General features: G+C 41.4%; 7 protein-coding genes across 7 annotated transcripts; 5 read left to right on the forward strand and 2 right to left on the reverse strand.

Moving 5' to 3' along the window:
* Positions 1-4,208: 4,208 nt before the first annotated feature.
* On the reverse strand, positions 4,209-4,872 carry EAE97_004493 (uncharacterized protein; the record flags this gene model as incomplete). The annotated part of the gene is made up of 4 exons (XM_038875005.1): positions 4,209-4,289; positions 4,355-4,480; positions 4,549-4,778; positions 4,836-4,872. The coding sequence occupies 4 exons, from the start codon at positions 4,870-4,872 to the stop codon at positions 4,209-4,211; spliced, it is 474 nt and encodes a 157-aa protein (XP_038734449.1).
* A 3,555-nt stretch (positions 4,873-8,427) lies between these two features.
* On the forward strand, positions 8,428-11,122 carry EAE97_004494 (uncharacterized protein). The gene is made up of 2 exons (XM_038875006.1): positions 8,428-9,983; positions 10,057-11,122. Exons 1-2 carry the CDS (start codon positions 9,869-9,871, stop codon positions 10,797-10,799), a joined length of 858 nt encoding a protein of 285 aa, XP_038734450.1. The 5' UTR covers positions 8,428-9,868; the 3' UTR covers positions 10,800-11,122.
* Positions 11,123-14,571: 3,449 nt separating this feature from the next.
* On the forward strand, positions 14,572-15,819 carry EAE97_004495 (uncharacterized protein; the record flags this gene model as incomplete). Its single annotated transcript, XM_038875007.1, has 2 exons — positions 14,572-15,331; positions 15,383-15,819. The coding sequence occupies 2 exons, from the start codon at positions 14,572-14,574 to the stop codon at positions 15,817-15,819; spliced, it is 1,197 nt and encodes a 398-aa protein (XP_038734451.1).
* A 537-nt stretch (positions 15,820-16,356) lies between these two features.
* On the forward strand, positions 16,357-19,426 carry EAE97_004496 (uncharacterized protein; the record flags this gene model as incomplete). Its single annotated transcript, XM_038875008.1, has 3 exons — positions 16,357-16,529; positions 16,623-17,554; positions 17,640-19,426. 3 exons carry the CDS (start codon positions 16,357-16,359, stop codon positions 19,424-19,426), a joined length of 2,892 nt encoding a protein of 963 aa, XP_038734452.1.
* Positions 19,427-20,310: 884 nt separating this feature from the next.
* On the reverse strand, positions 20,311-21,368 carry EAE97_004497 (uncharacterized protein; the record flags this gene model as incomplete). The annotated part of the gene is made up of 2 exons (XM_038875009.1): positions 20,311-21,045; positions 21,117-21,368. The coding sequence occupies 2 exons, from the start codon at positions 21,366-21,368 to the stop codon at positions 20,311-20,313; spliced, it is 987 nt and encodes a 328-aa protein (XP_038734453.1).
* A 1,763-nt stretch (positions 21,369-23,131) lies between these two features.
* On the forward strand, positions 23,132-23,992 carry EAE97_004498 (uncharacterized protein; the record flags this gene model as incomplete). Its single annotated transcript, XM_038875010.1, has 3 exons — positions 23,132-23,604; positions 23,667-23,750; positions 23,821-23,992. The coding sequence occupies 3 exons, from the start codon at positions 23,132-23,134 to the stop codon at positions 23,990-23,992; spliced, it is 729 nt and encodes a 242-aa protein (XP_038734454.1).
* A 529-nt stretch (positions 23,993-24,521) lies between these two features.
* Positions 24,522-26,034, forward strand: EAE97_004499 (uncharacterized protein; the record flags this gene model as incomplete). The annotated part of the gene is made up of 2 exons (XM_038875011.1): positions 24,522-24,562; positions 24,624-26,034. 2 exons carry the CDS (start codon positions 24,522-24,524, stop codon positions 26,032-26,034), a joined length of 1,452 nt encoding a protein of 483 aa, XP_038734455.1.
* Between the last annotated feature and the right edge of the window lie 734 nt (positions 26,035-26,768).

A 26,768-nucleotide genomic window follows, 5' to 3' on the forward strand; every position in this document is an offset into this window, starting at 1 on the left:
ACTATAATCCTAGTAAGGTCTTGCTTCAGCCCAACTGGGTAAGAAATTTGGGGAGAGAGCAGATTTTGGCTGCTGTTACTAGATGCTTTGTAGATTAGTTGGTTACCACGTTGCGATTCCCATGTTTTTCTTTTAATTGTTTTCTTTTTTCTGTTCTGCTTTTGTATAGGGTTAGACATGGATTGGATATATTTCATTGACCGCAGAATCCCAATGATTACTATACATAGGTACTAGGTACATATCTCCAAATACCTTGTTGAGAAAGATCTCTATCCTTCATATTTTACCTAATCCATATCTCCACCTTTCCAACCTTCTGACCAGGACCTCTCCGTCAATCACCGTCAGAAAAGTCACACGGAGAGGCCTCCCCAGTAAGCCAAAGAGTGGTAGGAAGGGGTTCCACTCGTAAGGCTGCACGGAGGTGCTGCTGTACCTACAGGCTACAAGGCTAGATTTCCTTCGAATCCCTTCACGAATCCCGTGGAGCGATCTCCCGCTTAGTGTTCCAACATTTCTATCGCCAGACTGTCTGAATATGGTAAAGGCAGGACTTTATACAGCTCTCCTCGTCTCACGATTGACCGTCACCATACACCAAACTGGCAAAATCTGGCTATTTTCGGAGATTTACTGGTCTCAGATTTCGTGTGAATTGTACTTAGTAGGAATAAATAGGCTTAGGGCACTGAAAAGTAGATGGCTTGGGACTTTACTGTACATAGGTACCATTATATGCCTACCTGATGTACCACTATATTATCTCAGCGCATAACATACCATTCATTTATTCATCATCCGAGTAGAAGTGCGAATCAGATGAGGAATTATACGTCAACAAACGCGGCTGATTGTGCCGCCGTATCTCGCACCAATCTCATGTCAATGGTGGGATGAGATGGATGGATGAGACGACGGTTGCTGGATTGTATATATGCTGGGCTGGTAAAGTTATGTTGCACCATAGGGTTATTAAATGTAAGCTCGGCGTTAGAACCAACAATCGGAAAGTTGGTGATGTTTATGGGATTGTGGATTTATCGACCGGTGGATGTCTGCCTGCATGCAATAAAGCAGGTAATGCAATGAGATAGATGGCAAAAGTTGGGAATTGTCATATTGTCTTGGTGAGTATCCGTACTTGGGAAGTAGGCCTCTTGAAAGACCCATGCCAAGCCCTACTTAGTATGATCTATTTTATCAAGTCCTTATCCATTATTGACCCTGTAGAGCGCCATGCAATGCGTACTTGCTTGTGATACTGGCATTGCAGTTACCCCGTCAATTATCGATAGAGAGATTGGATTGATCAAGGTCCAAAGAATCTATTTATCTAGAAACCAATACAATTTTACATCTTGTACCCTTTTGACGCTCGCTGGGACTTCCTGGATGATCTAAAAGGAACAAAGGTCGTGTAAGTATTATTTTATCCAAATTGAATATGTTTTACTTCCTACCTAAGCCCAGCATCCTTACTCATAATTCTCTTACTCGTAATATCCAGTTTATGGTGAAGATGGAGAAAATGGAACAAGATTGATCTCGAGTTCAGCTCACATCATCTTCAGTAGTCGACACTATCCTTCATTTTTACGACGCCTTTCGGATAGCGCTTCGGGTAATTGCAGTTAAGGGTCCCTGATTGGATCCAATTAATTATCTTGTGGGCATCTTTCAGCTGAATACGCACAGCGGATACTTTTTCTTAATGAATGTTTCTATATTTTACGAGTTTTGGAGCCGACATACCCAAGTTGATTTACCATTTATAAATAATGCAGTAGGGAGCTTCCTTGTACATAAAAAGTGGAAAGGCGGGATTTAATGTTCTCTAAAAAGTTTCAACCAGCCATAGTCATCATAGTCGTCCGATGAGGCGGCTTTCAAAGTAATATGTTTGGGTAGATGGTTTGGGGACGGCATTGATGGTTGGCACGAAATACGCGAATGGACAGATGAAGGGGTTGGTGTTAACAGATGAAGTTCAACAGGGAAACGCGGCTACGATAATGCAACCATAGATTTCGAGAAAATACTACCTTCAAACCGGCTCAGGTGTGCCAAGGTCGGTATCAACGGTTGATCACTTGCTGAAGCCTTTCTGGCCCTTTCTAGGGTTGCTTTTGGGGAATCTAACTAACAATTAACAAACTTTAGTATGGAGGAACCGATTAGATCAATATGTCGCCATCAATGTAACTACCTCTTAACCTGAAATTACTTTGAATGTTCTAAAAACCTCCACATTTACTCATCATGATACCATCAATTCCAGATTATGCAAAGATCGACAGAACTGGAACTTTATCAAACAAGTTCAGCCGGTCGGCTCTCTACATATTGCATATGTCGCTTGTTGTATTCCATCCATGTGTCATGTAAAAAAACGGACCATTGAACTGGTAGGCACGGTGGCATCGGACCGTCATCGGCTGAAGAGACGTGCAATCTCGGGGAAACTATTGACTGATTCATACACATCGTCTTCGTACTTCATACACGTACGTATTTCGTACGACTAAATTCCTTGGAGGGGCATTATAAGCATTGAGATACGATGCTCACGATCTCGGAAACCCTAAATTCGCCATCAATCTCATCGTGATTTGCCCCTCAGCGAGTCATCCTGCGAAATAATTCCTTTTCGGGATTCGGAAGGATTTGGGTCACGTGAGGATCCCCCTTGAACAATAATCCTTCGACTTGTCTCGCTGATTACCGAAAATCTTGTGGGAGCCGCTAATACTATCTATCATATAGATAATAGGTGCCGATCGAGAAGGATCAGTATACACATCATCCTTTATCGTTATGCTTCGGGAGTTCCGTTCACAGCTTACCGTCAGAAACTCGCCTGTGATCTTGTTGTGAATCTCAATTACACCCAGAGGGAATGTGTCGCAATATTTGTTTGCGAAAGCGGGGCAATCAATATTTACCCTTGGGATGGTAAGGCATCGATCTGTCTCGTACCGGCTACCTATCGCATGTATCTCCATTCATGGGTAGTCTATGGAGCATGATGCTGAACAAATTGCTACTTGAAGCGGATATGCGACTGAATTTAAGAAATGAAATAATGCCAATTATGGAAGATTCCGAGCTGTCGATGATATTGGATTGTGGCCATTTGAAAAGCACAAATGGTGGCTGCTTGTATGAGGAAAGTATAGGTGACATAATATGAGTCTCGGTTATTCATATCACATTCAGACGAAGAAGATATTTACAAAATTAACTCTCATATAAGGATTGCTATTATGCTAGCCTCCTCGCTAAGTATATTATAAATACAAAAATAAGCGACAGAATGAAGGCATTCGTTCTGCTTAATATTTTTGTAGGGGGTCTGGGTATAATATAAACTGCTTGCAGACAGGACTTTTGTCTTGAGATGAGGGGTGGTGAGAAGGGATGGTAGTGGACAATGTAGGTGTGGTGGATAGTATAATGCAGCGTGGTGATAGGATGTAGTTGATCGATATAGACACTGCTAATAATTGCGTCAGTATATCGTCTTTTGCTTATTGTTGGTGACTCTATCGAGTAGAAAGAGACATTTGTATTCTTCAAATTTATATTGCTCTTCTTCGAGGCAAGGGGCTAATATAATAAATTCTAAATGCGTGTTTTGGTAGTAGTTCTCAGAGAGAGATGAATGATCAAGATGGAAACTATCTTTCCATCTTCCTATCACCTCCAGCAATTGATCTTCCACTTGATTCTTAAACTTCTCTCCATCAAATCCTACATATAAATCTACTTGTTCGTCACAGAAATTGAGCTAGTGGTTTCAGACAGTTGTAACTGAGTGATAGAATTGCTACTCGAGTTGAGCACAAAGCTCCATTTACCGAGAAAAGAAGATTCTGATTCGGTAGACCTTCGTCCCTCGTTGACTTATCTCTCCCATTATCTCCCACTCCTATATTCCCAATGGGGCCGGTAAGATTCAGTAGGACAGTCAGAACATAAGAAATCATGTTTTCCTGCCATGATTAGCTAATCGCTGAGCCTAAGGTCCACCAAATAGTCGTGTGTCCTGCTCAGGTCGCAACACGTAAATAGTAAAATCAAGAACAGAAACAGTATGATTTGCCAGGAGTGGCTAAGTGTTATATCATGATCGTTCAACTTTCCCTCATTTGACCCTTCTTCTCATTCAGCCTGCTTTTCTGCACTGAGTCACACTAGGGCTAGGGTTAGTCAAGACACCCGAAACCACAAGTTCCTTGTTGACAGAATATCAAGGGTGTTGTTCCGCTGGGACATGGGTTGGGACACTTCAAAAACGTTAGCAAGATCTGAAGAGCATTTTTTAAGTACACAAAAACAAGGTAACACATACCATAAAGTCACAGCTTCCACAGTTCTTTTTGTCAGTCTGAGTGTTGACGCAAACATTATTACATAGTATTTGCCCAGAAGGGCAGGCTAGGGCGCAAACACCGCCTACACAATCTGAGCTCCCACACTTTAAATATAACAGTATTAGTGAGGTTAGAGAGAACCAAGAAGACTCAAGGTCAAAACGACACGTACCGAATTGCCACATGATCCACAGTTGGCACTGCTTATACTAGTATCAACACAAGTGCCACTGCACAGTGCTTGCGCAGGGTTGGCCGCAAGAGGACCACAGGTATAGCAAGGTCCTGTTCCGTGGGCAGCTTGTGATGTACAAGCTCCCGGACTCGCGAAATTGGCTGCACACCAGATCGCGCAGACGCTATTTTGGCGGGATGGAAGATGTGTTGCGAACGTAGTGATACCTATGTCAAAGGTTAATCAGAGATTTTGAGCTTGTTTGTCATAACCAGAGAACTCACCAAACGCAAGTAAAGTGAATAGAAAAAATCTAGCCATTTCGAGTAGCTATCTATTGTAGAGCCAGGTGATAGTATAGAGTAGAGAACGATGATGTGAACAGCCAGGTAGTATTGTAGAATAGAGGGAGATGTTGTGCAGATTCAACTGTCTGTCTTCAGGAAAACCGATCTTTATATATTCGAGTTGGTCCTATACATGCAACAATTACCTTGGCGCAGATTTGGAAATGTATTCGTCGGAGATATCTTTTCTCACCCAATCCCTTACCCATATGTTCAGAGCAACTTTGACACATATTCATTTTGACGGATTGTGAAGTTATCTCAATGCAACTCGACCCAAGCCTTTACAACGTATCAAGTGATACGTAACAATACTTCAGCGATGCTCAGACGGGATTCCTGCTCACAGTGTTCTAGATTCTGCAAGTGCGGGGTTGTGAGACAGATCCGAGTGATGGCTGCTAGAACCTAGCATTTCAAATTTTGGTAAGTTTGCTGGAAATTACCTATTAACCCGGCTTTTGGAAGCCAATTCTTCTGTTTAATCACAGCTAGCCCTATCATATTCACGGGTCTAGCGGCTTACGAATGACCTGGAATGTCTAGTAGATTGTGCAAATTTGAGGTTTCCTGTGCCGCTATCTCAGCTTTCTCCTGATCAAATCTTCAGAGAGCACAGCTTAACATATGAATGCACAACAGTCGCTTGGTCAAGTATGTAAGCATACAAGTAACATGATATGCGCCATGTTTATATAATTTGTACAACTCCCATCAGCTTCAATCTCCCGAGAATACCACCTGACATATCAGTGAATAGATATGTAAACAATTTGCGAAGTATACAAGTATGCACCATGATATATACCATTTCTTGGGTAACCCGCGATACTATCTCAGCTTTGCATCTGTTCGTTCTCCGAAGAACATCACATAATATTTTAGAAAGAAAATAATATGAAAGCATACAAAAGTATCGAGATTCATGCCTTGTCTTGGTTTACCTAGACACCACCTTTTTCTTCAATCTCTGGAAAATGCAATCGGGAATGTTAACCGGAAAGATCTCTGGACCATCAGTCTCGCAAGCATATAACCCGCAAGACGTGTATGATATTTCAGATCGTGTAGCCGTTGACTCAAGCCTAGCAAATGTAACCAAGTGAAGAATGCAGTTGGCGGCCAGCTAACCGAGAGGCTTCCCAGCCCAGCTGAGTCTCGCAAATTTTAGTGTACCTATGACCGTAAGGACTTGAACATTACTGCCTGGGAGACCACCACTCTACGCCAGCCTTTGACCCCGCTTTCGAGGTGTATTACCCCGCTTCTTGTAGTTCTCCTTCAATGACTACAATGTAAAGCACGGAAAATACCGCCTGATATCCTCGCGAGATTTGTTCTTGCAAACAACGAGCTTGACTACCAGCTTTTGCTGCTCATCCATGAAACACTCTCTTAAAATGCTTGCAGCGCCACCTTTGCGGGGTAAAATTTTCGTGTCTCTTCGAGCATGTCTATCAGGAATCACTACCTGCTCCCTAAACAACTCTCAGTCCATATCCCCCGACTTATGAGATGGAAAATGATACTAGAGCTCTCTGTTATGTATAGTAGATCAATCTCGGGCGTATATGATGTATCAGCGCCGATCATAATATGTGCAAGAAAGCATACAATAAGAAATCACAATATTCAGCAGCTGCCAAGTTATCTGCTTCTGGGAATGAGTTCTCAGAAGACTGTAGTCAATACATATCACTTTGCCCAGCTTTTGAAGACGGAAATGTAGAAAGTTCCGTTGTAGATACTGCAAATCGCTTTTGTCGTTTTACAGGTCGTACATCTTCATCGTCCGTATCATCCAAAACATGTAGTAAGAGCTGCTTCTGTTGCTTTGTAGGTTGAGAGTCATCCTCAACGTTGGGACAAGCATAGTCTTCATCCTCAGGGTCGTCCGGGTCATTCTCCTGGTACGTTCAGGAAATCCTGGAAAAGATCGCCCTAGCGGTTGGTATCGGTTCTACAAGAGAGGGACTCTGGGGAAATTAAGAGTGAGAGTAGTTGCTAATAGATGTCGGTAATCGTTTGTAATCTTCAGAGACTGAACCTTGTTTATGGTGACCGGGACGATAGGCTGTGATACCGTCTAAGATGATGCTTGAACTGTGCCCAAAAGCTGGCATTAAATCGTCATCTGCCAACAGGGAAGAAGGCTTTCGCTTTCGTACAGTACTAGGGCACAGATAATGGCCGATCACCTAAATCATACCAAAACTTATTTCTAAAATGAATAGATATTAACACAATTTTATTTGAATTATCAATTTATATTTATATAATTTTATTAAACTTTAATGAAGGATTTCAAAAAAATGAATTAATTATTTTTAGGATTTTTCTTGATTATATTATATAGCTTTGAAATAAATCAATTTAGAAATTCTAGAATTTACTAGTAAAATAAACGAAATTAAGGAACTTTTATAAGGTATTATTATAATAATAGAAATCTAACTATTTAATTATTTTTAGAATCTGAAAATTGGAAGTATAAATTATTATTATATAGATAATACACTCTGAAAGTTTTATTAAAATAATAATATTATAAATATTTATAAATCATTATATAAAATACAACAAATCGCTATTTTTTGATATGATTCAAGTAATCGGCCATTATCTGTATATGGTGACTGTAAATCATCGTTTTTTGGCTCATGGGGAACACGGATATATGGGGAGCTCGAACACTTTTAACTTTTATTATGTATTCCTGATCACTCTTTATATTTACTCGAATTGAAGAAAGGATCTAAACCGCTATAGTTGCATCTCAATCAGATGAATCTGGATCGATTAGAAAAAAAAAAGTAAAGCACTTGTACCGTAGAAGACCAATCACTTGAGGTCATTCACCTACGTTTACACATTGATGAAGACATCTTCTTGAGGGATAAATATTTTGTTGATCATCTATATAACCTCTCCAAGAAGGATATGAATAGCTTCGCATACGAACTCTTTCGGATTGGCTATTAACCCTCTCGACATGAATGGGTAAGTTTGGTGCTTGCTTAAAGGATCCTAAGGGAGCCGCTATACTTATGTACGTACGTAAGATACGGAGGAATATCGTGATTGCTACCGTACACGCAGGGAGATCATGGAAGGCGAAATACTATGTCGAGGGATGCTTCGGGGAAGTTCCTTATAGACGCCGATTGACTCATTCAAAGGAAGCTCGTGTGAAAATTGTTGCCAAAGACAAGTCATTTCAAAATGCCAGTGGGTCTTGGTTCTGTCGTTTAGCAAGACGGATGAAGATTATTAAGACCATGGTAAAAAGATGAGCAAAGTAAGAATGAAAGCTCTGAAGGTTATGAGTATTTCATACTGTGGCAAACGTCTGCCTTTCATTACGCTTTTTATGAAGTGTAGTCGATGGCGAAGTGCCGGTAGGAAATGTCTTGTCATAGCGTATAATTGCAAGTCACGTGTTGAGCTAATGTTACCACAGACTCCCAGCTCCGTCCTAATTTCTTTTTCAGGTTTCGTAGAGGTTGGAACTTCGAAATGAAACGCCATACCGCCAGAGAAATACGGTATGACGATCTGTTTGTATCTCAGCAAAATTTCATTGTTTACATTGTTTGCATTTTTTACGATGAATGCCATCGAAAATGATTTAGATCATATCGGCCGGAATCAAATAACCCAGAACGAATTTTCGGTTGTTTGGTAAAGCATGAACGGAGATGTTTAAAGTCGTCTGAGGCGTAGTAGTCATTGAAACTGAACAGATGGAACTTGGGACGAGGATGTACTCCGTGTCATGTACAAAACATCATTTCGTACACAGGTGCTGGTGACTACATTGACGATATCGTCACAGAATTAGTATTCGTGTAAGAAGCTGCAATGGTGAAGTAGCTGAGGTTCAAACTATTGTGGCTGATGTTGACTTTGCTACAGAGGAGTGTTTCCAAAATGTTGGGTTTTGTCGCCAACAATTCCAGTCATGGCTAGGCCTGCGAATGGGTTTCCCCATTATAATTGTTCCCTGTGTAGAAACACACGGTCATTGGAGATTCACAATTTTAAAGGTGCACATTCCCAGACAACCGCACGGCCTTCAGGAGATTTTGAGCATCTGCGGCAGCTAAGACCTTTGCAGCTATTGCTGCGATTTAGAGGCTAATTCTAATTGTCAGTGTTTATGGAAGTTGGACATTGTTCATATCCCAGAAGCTGATTGTGATGTCGAAACAAGCTTAGCCTCTATGACCATGCCCACTCGAAACAGATAAGAAGCCAATAGCAACTTCCGAATACCGATACTAGTCATCTAGTTCTACGAAAGAGCAAAGTCCAAACACTCAAAGCATCAGCCTTAGGGTTGAGAAGCAAAGATGAAAGATTCGAGAGGCTCATCTCCATGGATTCGAGATGGTCCACGGGTAATCTCACACCCCAGCATTGCATGATCGACCAAGAAACATTGTGTTTTGCCATTGGTTATTCTTGAAAAAGTTAGGTCTCTCGAAAGAAAGCTCCGTCCTTAGTTTGAATTGTTCTGCATGGAAAAATCGCAGATCGAGGCTCAAAGAATCCAGGTCCTTACCAAGTCATGACTGCAATAACAAATCGTGGTCAGGTCTTGGACGTCTCGGACTAGTATCACCAAAGTTCTTGGTTAGATGTATGTTTTTGAAACGTTTATGGAGAGAATATGGCCAAGCACACCAATGCAGTTCCTTGCTCGGCATCCGTTCTTTTCATTCAACCAAGCTTTTTGACTTCTGGCAGTAGTGGAATTTTGTATAAAGAACGTTCATTCTCCCAGTGGAATATATTTTTTTCATCATCAGCATCTTCAGCATCTTTTCTTCACTTCATTTTATCTTACAATCTTTCCATCTTGCGCCGGTCGCTTTAAATTTAATTACACAAACTATCCTTAATACTTTCCAAGTTCTTCAACTTTAAAACCAATCAACCAATCAACCAACCAACCAACTACCTTCAAAATGCAATATACTTCATCAATCCTTCTTTTGGCCTTCGCTGCCACCAACGTCCTCGCCCACGGTGTCGTCACTGAAGTCCAAGGTGCCAACGGTGTTAACATGCCAGCTCTCTCTGGTAAGTTTTTCTCATCTCTTGCTCATAGCTTCTTCTTCTTTCTTAGCTTCATCCTATTAACATATTTATCTAGTCGCCGATGGAACTCCTCGTGATTGCCCAACCCCAGGTTGCGGTTCTGAGGCTGACACTTCCATCCTCAGAGCTAATGAGATGGGTACTTCCAAGGCTTCTGCTCTTGGTCGCACTTCCACTGGTCCAGTCAGCGCTGCCAAGATGATCTCCATGTTCATGGGAGGTGATGCCAACAGCACTGCCGCTGTTGCAGCTCGTGAAATTCACGCTGCCAGCATGCACAGACGCTCTCTCGTTGTCCGCGCCGCTGATGGTGGTGCCAAGACTCCATCCGGCACTTCAGAGACCGGTGTCAAGGCCGCTATGGGTGCCGGTGCCACATCTGGCATGCCAACCTGCGCTGATGATGGAACTGTTAAGATGACCTTCCATCAAGTCAACCAAGATGGTGCCGGACCATTGACCGCAATGGTCGACGCCACTTCCGGTGGAACTGACCCAGCTGCTTTCAAGAAGGCTGCAGTTACTCAGAACGTTCCAGGTATCGGTATCGGTGGTCTTTCCGCCGCTCAAACCACTGATTTCCAAATGGCTGTTCAAATGCCAGCTGGTATGACTTGCTCCGGCTCTGTCGGTGGCGCCTCCAACGTCTGTGTTGCCAAGGTCCAGAACAGCGCTCTCGCTGGTCCTTTCGGTGGATCCGTTGCTTTCACCCAATCCGCTGGTGCCAAGAAGCGTGCGATCGAGTACAACCTCAGCAAGCGCCGCTTTGCCCGTGCTCTCGCTACCGAATCCGAATAAGCATCTTCAATATGCTAGCAATGGTCGATAGTGGGTAATGCACCCAAGTGGTATGGAGATGGAACAGGTTATACGATTAATGGTTATTATTGGTTTATAAGTGGCTCGGAATTCCCTTTGTGTTAGAAATTTCTTTTGTATTGTGGTGGACTCTTGCTAGCGATGGAGAATGAGATCTGCGATTTCTTCTCCAGAGCTAGAAGAGTGGGTGGTCCTATAGATATTGTGATGATGAATTGACTTATACTTTCCTTATACACATAAAGTCCTTTCATAGATGCTGAGCACGCTCATTATTTAAATCTTAATTATGCTGATCAAAACCTTTCTTCTTTTCTTGCTTCTTATTGTGATTGTGATTTGATTAAAATTTTAAGCGATACAGCTTTGAGCTTCTTCTTTGCTTGCGTTCCGCGGTATTTTTGGGCTTTATACACGACTCCCAAGAATATTTAGATAATTTACATATATGTAAAATTTCCAATGTATGTCTCGCTTCTCAACGATCCGGATACAAACCTACAATCGTCAAAACAATACCCAAATAAATATCACACACAACATAGACACAGAATCAATCGCATACCAAGAAGTCTGTCCCACATTCAAAGGATTCAATACTAAAAGAGCATTTGGGTCACTGAAACCGCAGACCTGAGTGTGTCTATATATTCTGCGACTCCCTTTATGCATAGTTTATTTCTATCCCTAAACATAAAATACTTCCCACAACTCACTCCTCAAGACTGTAACATCATAAAGTAGCTTACCCTTTACCTTCACATATATTCTCAAAACCTCTTCATCAAAATCTCATACCAAGCCCCAGTGCAGTTGGTAGGCTGGTTTGGATCTTTTTATGACTTGGACTGGGGTCACCAAAAGGGACATATATAATGAGCGAAGAAGAAGAAAATTTAGTGTAAATTTATGAATACCTAAGTACGTAGGTAGGTATTGTTATCTCTAATAATTGGGTGAAGTTTTGGAAAGAAGTCGTCAGAGGGGAACTTGCAGTATTGCAGTGTGTCTTTTTTGGAACCGACGTACAGTACTAGGCCACTTATATCCGCCCCCCCGCTTATTTTATGGTGTCACATATTGCACCACCCTTTTTCAATATTAAATATTAAATCAATCAAGAATTATAAAATTATCAAATTTGAATAAATAAATAATGCATTCTTATATTATTGATATATATAAAAATTGTTTTATTGTTAACTCTCAATCTATTAATATTTAATATACTAACTATTCGCTGTAATATAAGCCTCAATTCTAGAAGGTATACTAGCTCTCAAATTATTAAATAATTCTTTATTCAATATATTCCAAGCTATCTGTAAACAATTCTTTAGTTTTTGATAAGTATATTCTAATTCGTTTTTATTAATAATAATATTAAAAAACATTTTATATACCCTTATCTTTAGGGCCCATTATATATACTCTATAGAATTGAGATTAGGGGAATAAGGAGACTAATCCTTTAATAAAGGGATCTCCTTCTCTTGAAATCAATCTCGTATCTTATAGGTATAATAAATAAAAGCATTATTCTGTATAAATTTATACCCTGGATTAAGCTTTTCGAAAATAGGGCTTATTTCAACTTCAAGAACCTTGAGGTAAGATTTAATACTATATCTATATTTTGCACTCTCAAAATCCCTATTCATTATATATAGATTACTTCTCCTAATATCCCAAAAGTTTTTTTAGTATATAATCTTTATATTCTTATTTGTATCATATGTTTCAATCATTTCTGAATTTCATTTCTGAAAGCTAATATGGAAGCATTATTCTAATCTTTTTCCTCTTTCTTGCTTTATAAAGCATTTATCTGATTATATAATTAGACCTCATTCTTTAATAGTTAACCTTCTATAAGCTAAGTATTATTTAAGCCATTTAGTAATATATGCTAATATAAGCTCTAATCTTTTCTTATATCTCCAATTAATTATATTATATTCGGTCAAAATTCTCTTAATAATTCTAATACTATAATCAAGCCTAACCTTTTGAATGATCTATTTATATATAGCTTTTGAAAACAATTGTATATATTGTAATAGCATTCATTTGTTTTATTCAATATATAATTTAGATTGATTGGCATATAATAGGCATATGCTATTATTATATATTAGATCTTGCAAGAGGGTATATCATATAATTTCGCAAAAGAATCTAAAGCTCTTTGCAATTCGATAGGAACTGAGGCCTTCCTCTGCCTTACTAACTATTTTGCTGTGTATATATAGAGTAAGATGCTTATAAGAATTATTTTGTATACCTCCAATACATTGTGTATTATAAATTGAAAGCATAATTAAAATAATAAAATGTGATTATGGGAGTGTAACGCGTGAAAAAACGCGTTTTGTGGAGTTTTGGCTAATAGAAGTGCACGGTGACTGTACGCTGATTACCGACATTTGATTTTCATAAGGTATGCATCCATAGTTCACAAAGACAAAATGGGAAATTCGGGTCTCATCCGGTCGGAATCACCTCTTTTCTCCAAATATGGTAGAGGAAGGAAAGCGTTCCGAATCCGATGCGTGCCTCTGACATACTCGTCCTACCGGCTCTGCGAGTTACCGATATCTTACACATGGATTCTCCGGCAGCATTCCGGTTTAGATGGCGGACAGCTTGAGCTCAACACATCAGATTGATCTTTCAAGAAGTTGTGGTATGTCAATAACGGTAACATGCAGAAGTGTTATCTATACATGTAGATTGATTGATACACAACATCAGACTGACTGCGAGGCTTCGATGCATTGAAACGGCCCGCAAAATAATGTTGCCACAACCCTTCGATTCCAGCACGTGAACCTTATGCCAAATTTAGAATCTTGGCATATTTTTGTCTTACAACTTTGCAATTTTCTTGACAGTCAATTGCAATACCTTCACCTCGGATTAGATGTTATGTCGAGCAGAGCATCATTATTATCTTGATTCATTTGTGACACGAAGTTTGAAATGATGCTGTCCTGTTACCTGCCTAGCGATGATCCGTTCTACTTCCCCTTTTAATTCATACACCAAAAATTCACTTCTTTTGCTCAATATTTCATGTGGCTTCATGTGGCTCGCCTACAACAACAATACGAAGGTATCACGGACAATGCTAAGAACACCCGTCACAAATATCATGTACTCATATGTCTGAATTGCGTTGAAGTTTTGATGCTTTTGAATCATATTTCCAATTCCTAATTGATCTTAACCAAGTAGCCTGGGTCAACGTTGACTGTGAACAACATGTTCCTGTTTCGTCTTGTATTGAGATTCCTCTCATTATTTGGTGCTTGAAATCTCGCGTTAGTGTGATCTATTTCGGTAAAATCGAACAATACTAAGGAGAGTCTCCATTGTTCTCAACAGTGATATCGACTGTGATGTTATCGAGACCTTGATCTTCGTCAGATTTATTTTATATCCACAATAATATAGCAAAGTAATGCACTTGATATTATTTAGAGACAGTGTCGTTAAGAGCACGACTCGTCATCTTTTAGGTAGTTCAAAAATTTCTTGACGCATTTTGGATATAAACTTCCCTCCCGTCCTATAATCAGCGTGTCATCTCGACCCTTCAGCATCTCTAAACGCTCTATACGATAGTTCTATCATAGCTGTCTTTGCTAGGCTAAAATTTTCTTTCTATATTACTTCTTCAAAACATCTTCTACTTCGATAACTTATCATACCGACGATTCAAAACCCTCTGGAAACGTCCAAATCAAGGATGGCTGCCAATAGTTCTAACTTCGATCCACTCACCCAGAGCATTGCCATTCTCATGGCCGATGGTATTACGACTGTGTCTATCACCCCGCTCGACATCGATACTTTCTACTACTACAACGTGGCTAGTTGTATCAATTATGGTACCCAAGCTGGAGCTTGTTTATTGATGTTCTTCGTCGTCGTCGTCCTTACCAAAGCTGCCAAGCGCAAATCCCTCCTCTTTTTCCTCAATACCCTCTCACTCATTTTCGGGTTCCTCCGCGCCATGCTCTATGCCATCTATTTTCTTCAAGGTTTCAACGACTTCTACGCCGCTTTCACGTTTGATTTCAGTAGGGTGCCGCGATCGTCGTATGCTTCTAGTGTTGCTGGTAGTGTCATTCCTCTTTGCATGACAATCACAGTCAATATGTCTTTATATCTTCAAGCTCACACTGTTTGTAAGAACTTGGATAATTTACATCGAATTATCCTCACCACGCTCTCTGCTATCATTGCCTTACTAGCAATTGGTTTTAGATTCGCCGCAACGGTCGTCAATTCAGTGGCCATCTTGGCAACATCTGCCTCGTCTGTGCCAATGCAATGGCTAGTCAAAGGAACCCTGGTAACAGAGACAATCTCGATATGGTTCTTCTCTCTCATATTCACTGGAAAATTAGTATGGACTCTTTACAATCGCCGAAGAAACGGATGGAGACAATGGAGCGCCGTGCGAATTCTTGCTGCTATGGGTGGTTGCACCATGGTTATACCTTGTAAGGATTCAATACCATGATCCGATGAAAATATAAGCTAATATTAAACAGCTATCTTTGCTATCCTCGAATATGTGACACCAGTTTCATTTCCAGAAGCAGGCACTATTGCCCTTACATCAGTCGCACTTTTACTTCCCATTTCTTCACTTTGGGCCGGTATGGCAACAGACGAGGAAACATCTACTATCGACGTGTCCAACCTCACTGGTTCACGCACAATGCAAGGTTCACAAAGCGGTAATTTCTCACGAAAGACATATGCCAGCGACACCACCGCACAATCCTCTCGACTTGATTTTACATCCAGGAAAGGAAGCAATGCCACCATGATGAGAAAAGGCAGCAATGTAATGGACCAAGTCACCACAATTGACTGTATTGTCGAGGACAACACGACAAATCATGCTCCGAGAGATAGCACGGAAATGGATCTTGAAGCCATGGGTGTACGCATTAATAAATCGTATGGAGTTCAGAAGGGATGAGTGGATTCAAGTAAAGTTACGCGCGATCTATACCCTAGTTTGATGAGGATAATTGATTGGGCAGTTTCATGGGGGCGACGTCTGGAAATACAGTGGTAATGAGTATTAATTCAGAGCATTTGCACAGGTGCGAAGCTAATCAGACATGATTTTTCTTCTTTGAATGTATTTACGCAAATGAATATATTGTAATAACTAATAGGTCTCCTGAGAATGGGATTATTATCACACATTAAGGCTTCCTTTGAGATGATGTCACACTTTTCATCTTGATAGTTTTGGCAAGTGCCAACCGCGATTTCTAGTCTATAATGACTTCACATCATAAATGGAAGGAGCATTTCTCATCAACCCATGGTATTCCCTCTTGAATCAGATACACAAAATAAGATTGCAACTTCATATCGTCATTCGTTCAGCTGCCTTCTTGTACAACATAACTATTTTGCTGCTTTACGCCAGTGATCATATCATTCATAGTATTCCTTGCTATTTGCTTTTGACTTCAAGTATTTACACGGTCTGTGAATGGCAAATATGGCTTACCATGGATCATGGGGACGTGGTCGTAGTATTTATGGACATAATAGTGTTCGTTCGAATGCTGAGATATCTACCGCTGGGAGATCAAGATCCAAAGCTTCTTCTCTGGATGGCCAAACTACTCCTGATCGTGGGCGGAGCGGCAGAGACAACAAAACCTTTTATCGGTAAGGATTTTTCAGCACGTTGATCTATCTAAGTCAACGGACCTAGTATCTTTGTTACCATTTCAAAAAGTACTAACGACATATATTTATCAGGTCAAAAACAGTTGTAAAATCATCTCTTCGATGTCTAGTTGGTAGATTCGAAGCCATGGACGCTTTAAGTCTTCCCATCCAAGACTTCACACTCCAACCTGCACCATTACACTCGGCACGAAACTCCCCTCGAAAAAGGAGCAGAACACGAGATTCTTCACAGAAAAGATTATCCACCATTTTAAGTCCGACTAGTAGGGATGTATCTAGAGATGGCGATGTTTTCATTGAGGAATACATGAGGAATCATACGTGGGGAGACACGCCTAGTAGTACTAAATCAACACTTCTCCGATCTCAGAAAAGGCAATTCCAATCGAGACGATTGAGAACTCCAAAGCAGCCGGTAAATACTATGAAGACGCCGTCGAAGAGTGAAAATCGGATGGTTTCCTCAATATCTACTCCGAAGAATATGAGTGGTAAAAAAACCGAAACTCCAGCCTACACACTCCCGAAAAAGTCTCCAAATAAGCAAATCGGAAACATGATTAAAGACCGAATACGCTTCTTCGACGGAAGTCCAGACGAGAAATTTCCCTCGAGCCCTGCAAAACCAAGTCCTCCAAAAAGTGTTCCATCTCTATTTGCTCCAGCTCACCATGTCTATCGGAATAATGAATCTCCCTCAACTTCCTACACCACCGCTATTGAAACACCAACCGTTAAATCAACAATGAGAGGCTCGACGAACTTCTCCAGAACATCTGAAGTGGCCAAAGAGAAAAGTACTACGATCTCTTCAGCTCAAAAAGCGCAATATACGCCAGTTTCTCATAGAAAACAACGCAATGTTTTTGGAGAAGCAGTTCAGAATCCTTTCTTGGCTTCTCAGGGGAGTTCGGAAAAGACAAGATCTTCAAATACGGTTTCGCCTCATACCTCTCCGACAAGACCACAGGTATTCAAGAGACTAAAGTCAGAAACTAAAGGCAGGTTGATTGCATTCCAAACCGATTCCTCACTAGACTCAGCCATAAGTCACGTAATCCTAGCCAAACTGACTTTCATCACCAGCAGACATCAATTCACGCGGAAGTTCCCTAGCCCGATACGAAACCAACGCTACCCCCACCCGCGGTCCCTCTCTCCCCAGAATTCCCCGCCCAAGAGGACGAACGATCCCTGGCCGTAAAGGTCCCAAACCAGGTGCACAAAAAGATGTTGATACTCGACGAAGCCAAATTAGCGAGAAAATCGAAGCCATCTATCAAGCCAAAAACGAAGCCCGGAAAACCGAAGGTAAGGATAGTAAAATGGTTCTCCAGGAGAACTATGCAGTGCCTCCCATACCGAAACATGATGAGAAAGATGATGTAAGACAACCCCAACGAATAAAGGACACGTCGTCTTTCCGATCGAAATCGAAAGTCGCGGATATGAGAATGAGATTTGATGGCGGTGCATCGTTTGCCGGAACTGTGTTACCCGGATCTGCATCAAGAGATGCAGGACCAAGAATTGTGTCTCCAGTAAAAGAAGGAGAGAGTTCTGCAATTATCCCTGTTCCTCCGCCGGCGCCACCACCTCCTGTTTTTTCATCACCCATTCGTAAGAAAAGTGTTCCTAATCCTGATAATCCCCAAAATCTTCCTCCTCTCCCCATTCAAAAACAAAAACAAATGAGTCACAAATCCTCCGAGTGTACTTCCTCGCCGAGAAAAAATGTGCTTTCAGAAACGATCATGCAGAGGGTATCTATTTTGCCATTGGAATTAACTGAGAAGATAGCAATGCAAAGACGTCAACAGACACCAACGCCTATGAATGATTCGTCTGTAACTCCACAACCTGAGAAGAGTGTACTTCAGACCTGGCCACGCTCGGGAATAAAAAAGCCGAAACAAGTAAGAAATGGGTTGATAGCGGAGAAAATGAGATTATTTGAGGATATCTCGAGCAAGAAGAATGATGAGAGTATTTTTCTAAGACCTGGGAAGGAAAAACAGGATGAGGAGAGGGGAAAACGGACACTTGCGATGGATAGTGGTAAAATGAGAATGAGAACAAAAACGTTAATTGAGGGGAGGAAGGAGAAATTTGAGATTAGTCCACGGAGAGACGGAGATGGAGATGGGGAAGCGAGGAAGGGGAGAATTAATCCGGGTTTTCCAATGGCCATTGTGGCGAATGATGAATGGAAGGGGAAGGGGAAGAACAAGGGAAAAGAAAAAGAGCGGCCCGTAAAAGATAAACATGAGGATGTTGGTATCCAAATTGTTGAAGTATCTTCTCCAACCCCGCTGAGAAAATCAAGAGAGAGGTTAGGGAGCAGTGGACCAAGAATAGGAAGCAGAGGCCGTGTGGTTGGTCAATGGAACAAATTTTCTCCGGCAGGTGGTGTGGATAAGGATGGAGATGTATTAGCGCACTTACCTCTCAGAAGAGGAGTGAGAGATGCGAGAATGCATATGAGTAGAGACGGGAGTCGTAGTATTGATTGGAATGAGGTGGAACGGGAACTTGGAGAGAAGGGAGGGTGGAGAGATGAGGATCTGGATAGGTTAGTGGGATGGGGGGAAAAGGATAAAAGAATTGATGGTTTGAGAGGGGGAAAGGGGATTAGTGTTAGTGTTAGGGTGAGGGGAATGGAAGCTGGTGGGAAGATGGGAAGAGGGGAAGATAAAAGTGACGAGTGTGAGAAAAGAGATATAATGGTGGTCAAAGAAGCGGAATGCGGATTATCGGAACCGAAACCGTTGAGGGCCGTGGAAATGAAGAGGATGGCGGAGATTTGTAGGGATAGGGAGAGAGTTGGAGATATGGAGAGGAGTAGAGGGAGGAAGTTGGAGAAGAGGAAATGACAAGGAAAGGAGAATAGATTGAAAAAATACTATTAGGTGTTTGCTAATGGATGGGGAAAGGAATAAGTTGTATAAATGCTTTGAGGCATTTTAGTTCGGGGGAAACAGTTAGTTGAATGCATGATGAGGGTGCAGGGGGTGGTATAGGATATCCTTCCACTGTTCTGGTTAAGTGGAAAATGAAAACAGAGATAGAAGGAGAGTATAGATAACGATGAGTTAAAATCCATAGAAATTGGAATTAGAAGAATAAAAACCAGGGTTACAATCCGCAAAAGCATATGATGAGTATAGAGTGCAGTCGTATCCACATGAATGATTTCAATCTGATATTGTCCGATGAGATATGGGGTGAATCAAAACGGGACGTTGGATGATAGTTAGTTGTGCTCCTGTTGGTATGGAAGTTCTAGGTACCTAGGTATAAAATACAGCAACGTCCCTTGCTTTTACTACCTTTTGAAAGGGAAATGCATCAAGGAACCCATTTCATGTGTGTAACAAATCTTTCAGTCGTACTGATTTTGTATGGAAGAATCGGATATACAACAATACCACTCACCTGCTTAGTGCCACATGAGACAAAATGCAATAAGGGATTGGAATCAGATAACTATGCAACAAAACTTTTGGATTGCACAATTTGACCAATAGGAGCAGAGTAGACCGCAATATCAAGAACCAGTATTTTAAGAAAATATTTCGGAATTGGGTATAGAAACAATAACGACAAGCTTTAAACAGCAAAGATTGCAAAAGAACTCCCCCATGTATCGATCGCTCCGCTAAGATAACCCCCAAGAATATACCGACCAAACTCCATGGTCACTCACTTGACCCATGCATGCCAATCACTCTCGTTGTTAGTCAACAACATCTGCCACCTATGTTGGCTTTTCGCTGATTTCTTCCTTGCTCCGCACACTACCACCGTCCTCACTCATTCCTTCCAGCTTCAGACTCGTTCCTCTACTGCTTCTAGCTCCAATGCTCATCCCGGTACCTTTTCTCTCGCTCAATGCTTTGGACCACCTCTTCTGGTTCTTTCCGCCCTCGACCATATCGTCGAATCCGAGGACTTCTCTGATCTCTGGAATTTCCGCATGATCTCTGGTGTTTTTCATCCTGTGGCACCAGGTGATTCTCTTCTCTTCATAGCCTTCACTTTCTCCTATCTTATCACCATTTCCCAGAATTCCACCGCTCGCATCCATACCAATGGGTCCATCAGCAGGTGAAGTGATTGGAGTGGCCATTCGCACTGGCTCGAAAAGGAATTCTCCGCCGACTTGTTGGTAATCACCTCCCTGAAATAATTTGCCTCCTTTGATTTGTTTGAGACTTTGTAGTACGCTCTGTCCAATCCCCATGAGAGTACCTCTGCGCTGATATTCTGGTCTGGTGCCGAGATTCAATGTGCGCATCATTCCCAACTCATCGTATAGCTTCTTTGTAGGATCCGCATATATAGGAAATGGACAATTCGTGGCTTCTTGGTACATGGGGATTAGAGATGGGCTGCCGCAGCCAACGACGGCGATAAAGGTGGGAGTATGGAGTTGAAGGAGGGAATCTTCGGTGATGGATGCTGCGAGGGTTCGAAGGTATTCTTGGCAGTTCTAGTAGAAAGCGTAAATGTTAGGTTTGAGTAGAACTTTACAGCTAGGGCGATAGTAGGAAGACAGCTTACCCCGCAAAAGAAATGACGGATGAATATAACCAAGACTCTTCTTGCTACATTCGGGCCTGAGTATAAACTTTTGAAGGGTCTGGTTTTGCCATCCCTATCTAGGACGATCATACTTTCGACCTTCTTCAGCACCTCTTGGGAGGGTATATCATTATTAGTATTGATGTCCCCAACAAATTCCACGGAAGGATCGACGCCATCGAATGAAGTATCTATTGAGGTCTTTGGAGGTGTAGCATTTGGATGATCCATGATTATTGTATGAGCTGAATCTTCGAATGTCTTCTCATTCAAGCCTTTCTCAGTGGTAGAATTAATAGAAATTCGATTCGCAGTGGGTGAATTAGACAAGATGACCATAATTTCATTCGATTCGTTTGCGCCGGTTCTTCGGATTTGTCTTCGTCACTGATTCACGATCGTTTAATTTTATCGAGGCTTAGACCTTTGGACTGGCTCGGATTTGAATTACGATGAGTAAATTGAATATACTTGTCGTTGGATTCGTACATTCGTATACATAATCTCTCCTTTGGAATATGTAAACTGTCATATATAATTTGCTATTAGTTCGTTCAATCCTCCTACGTGTCAGAGTATCAGAATATCTGTGTCAGGTCTCAGACTGGTTTCAAGGACAGCCAGCCGTGGATAGCTTCCTTCCATCCTCTCGTTGAGGTTCATACTAATCAAGTTTGATTGGAGAAGACGACGTAATTGTGGATGATTCACCTGGGCGTTAACAAATAAGGTTATCAGATTTAAGAAAAGCTGAATAACGGAGCTTCTCTCAGCAAGAAATAGATCTTGATATACTGGATCTGTTGGACGTGCTCATCGGTGTTATGTTTTGATTTGGGAATTTCAGGGTTCACCGGTAGGTCACTGGTGCCACTGAGTGGGTAGAACCTCGGATGGTGACAAATCTGGCACGATTTACCTACCTGGTGTGATTAATGGGCTTATCTGACTGGGCTGAATGAACACTTGAGACTTGAGGCATGGAATTCAAAAGTTTGAGCAAGATCTGGAATATCTGGAATATCTTATAGCCCTACTTCTTTTTCTAGCCCTTCTTCTTCTTTCTCTTCTTTCTCGTATATATGGGCAGATCAATACAACAGAACAGATACATAACGAACGGCAGACATGGTAGAGGATGAACCGTCCAATCTACGAATAGGATGAAGCAGGAAAACAAAGAAGAAAAACCATGGCGCTTCGTGAACTTTTATCATCACATACTTATTACTGCTATGCCCAACAGACATGACCAAAGAAGAAGATGGATGATGATCTATGATCTGTTTTCGGCCTACGATCTTACGAATGATAAGTAGAATCGAACAAAAGCAAGGAGATCAGAGGAAACAAGTACAACTCCCGTAAAGTATTACTATTACGCATTTTATCTAAGAATAAGAAAGATTTTCGAGCTGCATTTGGTGCTACAGAGTACAGTCGATCTCTCACCGGGGAGTAGACGAATAGGCATGTATGGAAATGATCCGACCGGTGAGCTCTTTTGCGGCCTTAATATATTATTATTCAGTTACATCAGTTACAGGATGCGTAATTGGAGTTCACACCCAGGTAAACTTACAAATTAAATGTCGTGTCACTCTCTATGCCTATAAAGCAGAACATAACGTCTGAAAAGTTTCACAACGTTGTTGAACAAACCAAGATGAGGGGATGAATGAGGGGAGGAGATTTCCCGCCATTCATCTAATCCTTCAAGCTTATCATCAGGGGGGGGATCACTGGTGGATGAGATACATCCATTTCCTTCCTAATTGGTTGTACCTGCATTTATTGAAAATATTCCGATGAGTGGCTGTGCTTTCAGCTGTGTACCCTTGGATTCTGCATCTGTTGCCTGATATTGATTCAGATATCAGACTGAGAGAGACCCTATCCCATTATCTTCAATTGAATTTGAATGTTGCAATCATCTTTTTCCTTGGTCAAAGTTTAATCTGGACCACTTTTTGGGGCCACTTTCTTTGGAGATCATGTCCGATAGTCCATTATCAATTGCTGCTAGTATCACAGGATTGCTTACCTTTGTTGCAGCTGTTATTGCTGGTTTCTACGCACATGCTCTTGGTCTTCGTGATGCCGTTGATACACAAGCCGAAATATCTAGTGCATTAGACAAAATATATCTTCTCGAAACGGAGACTGATATGTTGAATAATGCATATTTAGCTTCACTCATTCGTCAACCAGATCGAAAATATGGTACTGGCGATTTCAAGTATTTTCAGGGACTGTATGTCCAATCATTAGAACGAATGAGAGTCATGGACAGAGAGTTACGAACGAGTGCCGAAATGGTAACAAAAGGTGATGGATATGGTAGGATGTCCAGAGTGAAAAGAAAGGCTGCTTGGATGGCATCGAGAGCTCGTATCCAAAGAGATATTGACGAGAGGAAAACCGAGAGCATAAGGATCTTTCAAATCCAACTTGCCATGTTATCAGCGTGAGTTTGACCAATTGCTCATTCTCGACTATTGTTGGGAACTAGCTCAAGGATACTTGCAGGAAAATTGATGAGCTATCTTATCATCAAAACAATCATAACGCCACCTGCAATGTCATGCTGGCCGATATGGGCGACTTGTCAAAGTATGTGCTGTTAACGTCCGGCGTCAATCGCTGGACCCCCAAACTTAGTACTTGCTAATTCATTCGATAGTGGCATGATGAAACTACCTCCCACACCACCAACCCCTACACTTTTTACTTCCTTTCCTGATCGACCAAAGATCAATAATTATGCAGAAATTTCAGCCACGCCAAGTCAATACCACACGCCATCAAAAACGTCCGAAGTAGCTCCACTTATTTCACTCCCATTGAGAGTATGAGAGTATGAGAGTATGAGAGTATGAGAGTATGAGAGTATGAGAGTATAAAGTACCTACTCTTCATTCCAAAAAAAATTGGACTCAAAAAGACTTCGTTCTCGTGCCACGTCAAAGCTTCCGATCCATTACACTAAATTGTGACCTGGTTGCCGGAAGAGAAAGGATTCTTCAGCTCTTCCAGGAATATTGCCCCGAACAGACTATTTTACGCTTCGCTTCGCGTGTTCCCTGCAGGGCATATCTATTCCCGTCGTACATTAGTCTCTTGGATTTTCTTATCTCAATTTCAGCTCCGAATATAGATTCGATTTAGGATATATCGAAAATCGCTCATGAAATCGAACGTTGCATACGACCTCAATTTATACTCATTATTCCCTGGATGTACCGAATGATGAAGTACGCCAGTTTCATCAACAACGTCGCTGTATGCGAAGGCAGTTTATGATAAGTATTATCAACGCCTCGAGTAGAAAGACCGATAGTTTTGGGAAGGATTCAATATCGATCGCTCATTCTATTCGGACACATGAAGTACCTAAAGTGGTTATCAATTGGCAGGAAGGAAAAGTATGTGATCAACTCTTGGTATTTTTCAATTAGTTTCATGCTTGATACTAACGTCCAAAAGGGTGAAGGATAATAAAGTTAACATTGATGATCTCAAAGATGGCAGCAGCGTATCCGGTCAACTTAAGGGTTCGATCCTGAAGGAAACTTTACGGTCAATGGAATTATCATCACAATGTACCGTCGATGCTCAAAAGAATATCGCTAATGGATCCGCGATTGGAATATCTGGGACCAAAACACCCACGGGACCATCCCGAAAAACCAGTATATCAAGCAAAAGGAAGTCTTGGTACAGTCTATCAAGCAGAAAGTCGGAAGACTGTGAATCTATCGCTATCAAACAGAGCAGCCTTTGCAATAGAACGGAAAGCTCTAAAGATCGAGAAGACCCTTCTCCACACGCAACTAAGCAACCTCCACCTCTACTCAACATCCATAAAAATGCTTCCAATAACCCTATCACAATCATCGTCACATCCCCAACCTCAGATACCAATATCCAAACAGATTCCAGCTCGATATCTAGTACATCATCACATTCCTCAACCCTCTCCTTGAAATCCACCTCCAGCTTCGACCCCTCCCTTCTCATGCCTCCTTTTCCACCAACGCCTCTGAAATATGACATCCCCAAATCCAACGAAGCTCCCGAGGTGAAAAAATGGCTTATCGGTTGTATGAATCGAAAAGCTGATACGCTTCCCCGCAAACTCGTTTTTCGGATGATGGAAATTTATGGAATCAAGAAAGAAGAATTAGACCCGACGATGTGGGGAAAGCTTCAGGAAGGGGTCGTAGATGAGGGGGTGGTATTGGGTGTCGATGCTGATGTTGAGGATAAGGATACGGACAAAGGCACTGGAAATATTGAGGCAGAGAAACAGTATCTGGAGAGTGTAAAGAAAAGGGGGGAATCTAATAGTGTCGATGCATTGCGGAGCCCAAGGCTTTCATTCTATTCTCGAGGAAATCGGGGACGAAAAGATATTCCCTCTGAGTATCCCAATAACACAATTCCCACGAAACGACATACCTACCCTAACTCCAACCTCAAATCCAATAATACCAGAATCCACACTATCACTACCACCACCATCAAAAACCCAAACCCAAACCTAAACAGGCCAAACCCACAATCCCCACCCCCCAAAACCCCGACAACAAATCCACGAGTATGGCAAAACCCCTCATCGCGCGCTCGGAATTGGCCGACTACCATCCCCAATAATAACAACATGATGAATATGCACCACAACGCTGCATTTTCTTTCCCTCCTTATGCCCATGCAAATACAAATCCACATACGAAATCAAGACCTAGCACGCAGCACGGGAAACATAGTAGATACGGGAAAATGACGAAGAAGAAGAGGGGAGTGTGTCCGCCGTGTTCGAGGAGGGGATCGATGGTGTCGTTGGGGAGGATTCCAGAACACGAGGAGGAGTTTGGGGGAGGGGAGGGGAAGTGAGAGATATGTGGCGGGAATGGGGAATAGGGAGTAGGGAATAGGAGAGAAAAGGAGGGGGGAGGGAGAAAAGAAGGTTGTTCATTTGGTGGATTCTGTTATACATAAGATTACATTCTTCGGCGTTATGATTCATGAATATCGGGTTTCCATTCGGCGTTTTCTGTAGGAATGGTTGGAAATTTGGGATTGGGGATATTGTATATACCTACGTATCTATCGATCTATCTATATATCTACTAAGTATCTATTCATATCATATCATATAATGTCAATATCGATATCACCAACATATCGCATCAGTATCAAGATAAAGATAACCATCACGCAATTTCTATATATCTCGAGGTATCGATCAACAACTATCATCTCATTCTATTCTTTTCCATCTATTATCATTCATATTTAAGTCTTATCTTAATATAATCCCATCTCATCCAACCTCATCTCATCTAATTTTCCATACCCAACAGTCTTCATTTATCATCTCATCCCATCCCATCTCATTTCGTCCCGTCAGTACATGGGTATGATGCAGCTCTATACATTTCGATTAGTATTAAAATTAACTTCCATTCATTTGTTCATTCATTCATTCATTCGTTCACTTAAACACATACATCACACAGGTAACTATGGTATTCTCAAAACTCAACATCAGACTAGCAATCAAATTCATTAAATTCAACTAGCTGACTAACTCGTCTCAATATTTCTCGAATAGTTGCCCCTCATTA

Source organism: Botrytis byssoidea (assembly GCF_014898295.1).
Source record: "Botrytis byssoidea strain MUCL 94 chromosome Unknown BBYS_007, whole genome shotgun sequence".
Classification (NCBI taxonomy): domain Eukaryota; kingdom Fungi; phylum Ascomycota; class Leotiomycetes; order Helotiales; family Sclerotiniaceae; genus Botrytis; species Botrytis byssoidea.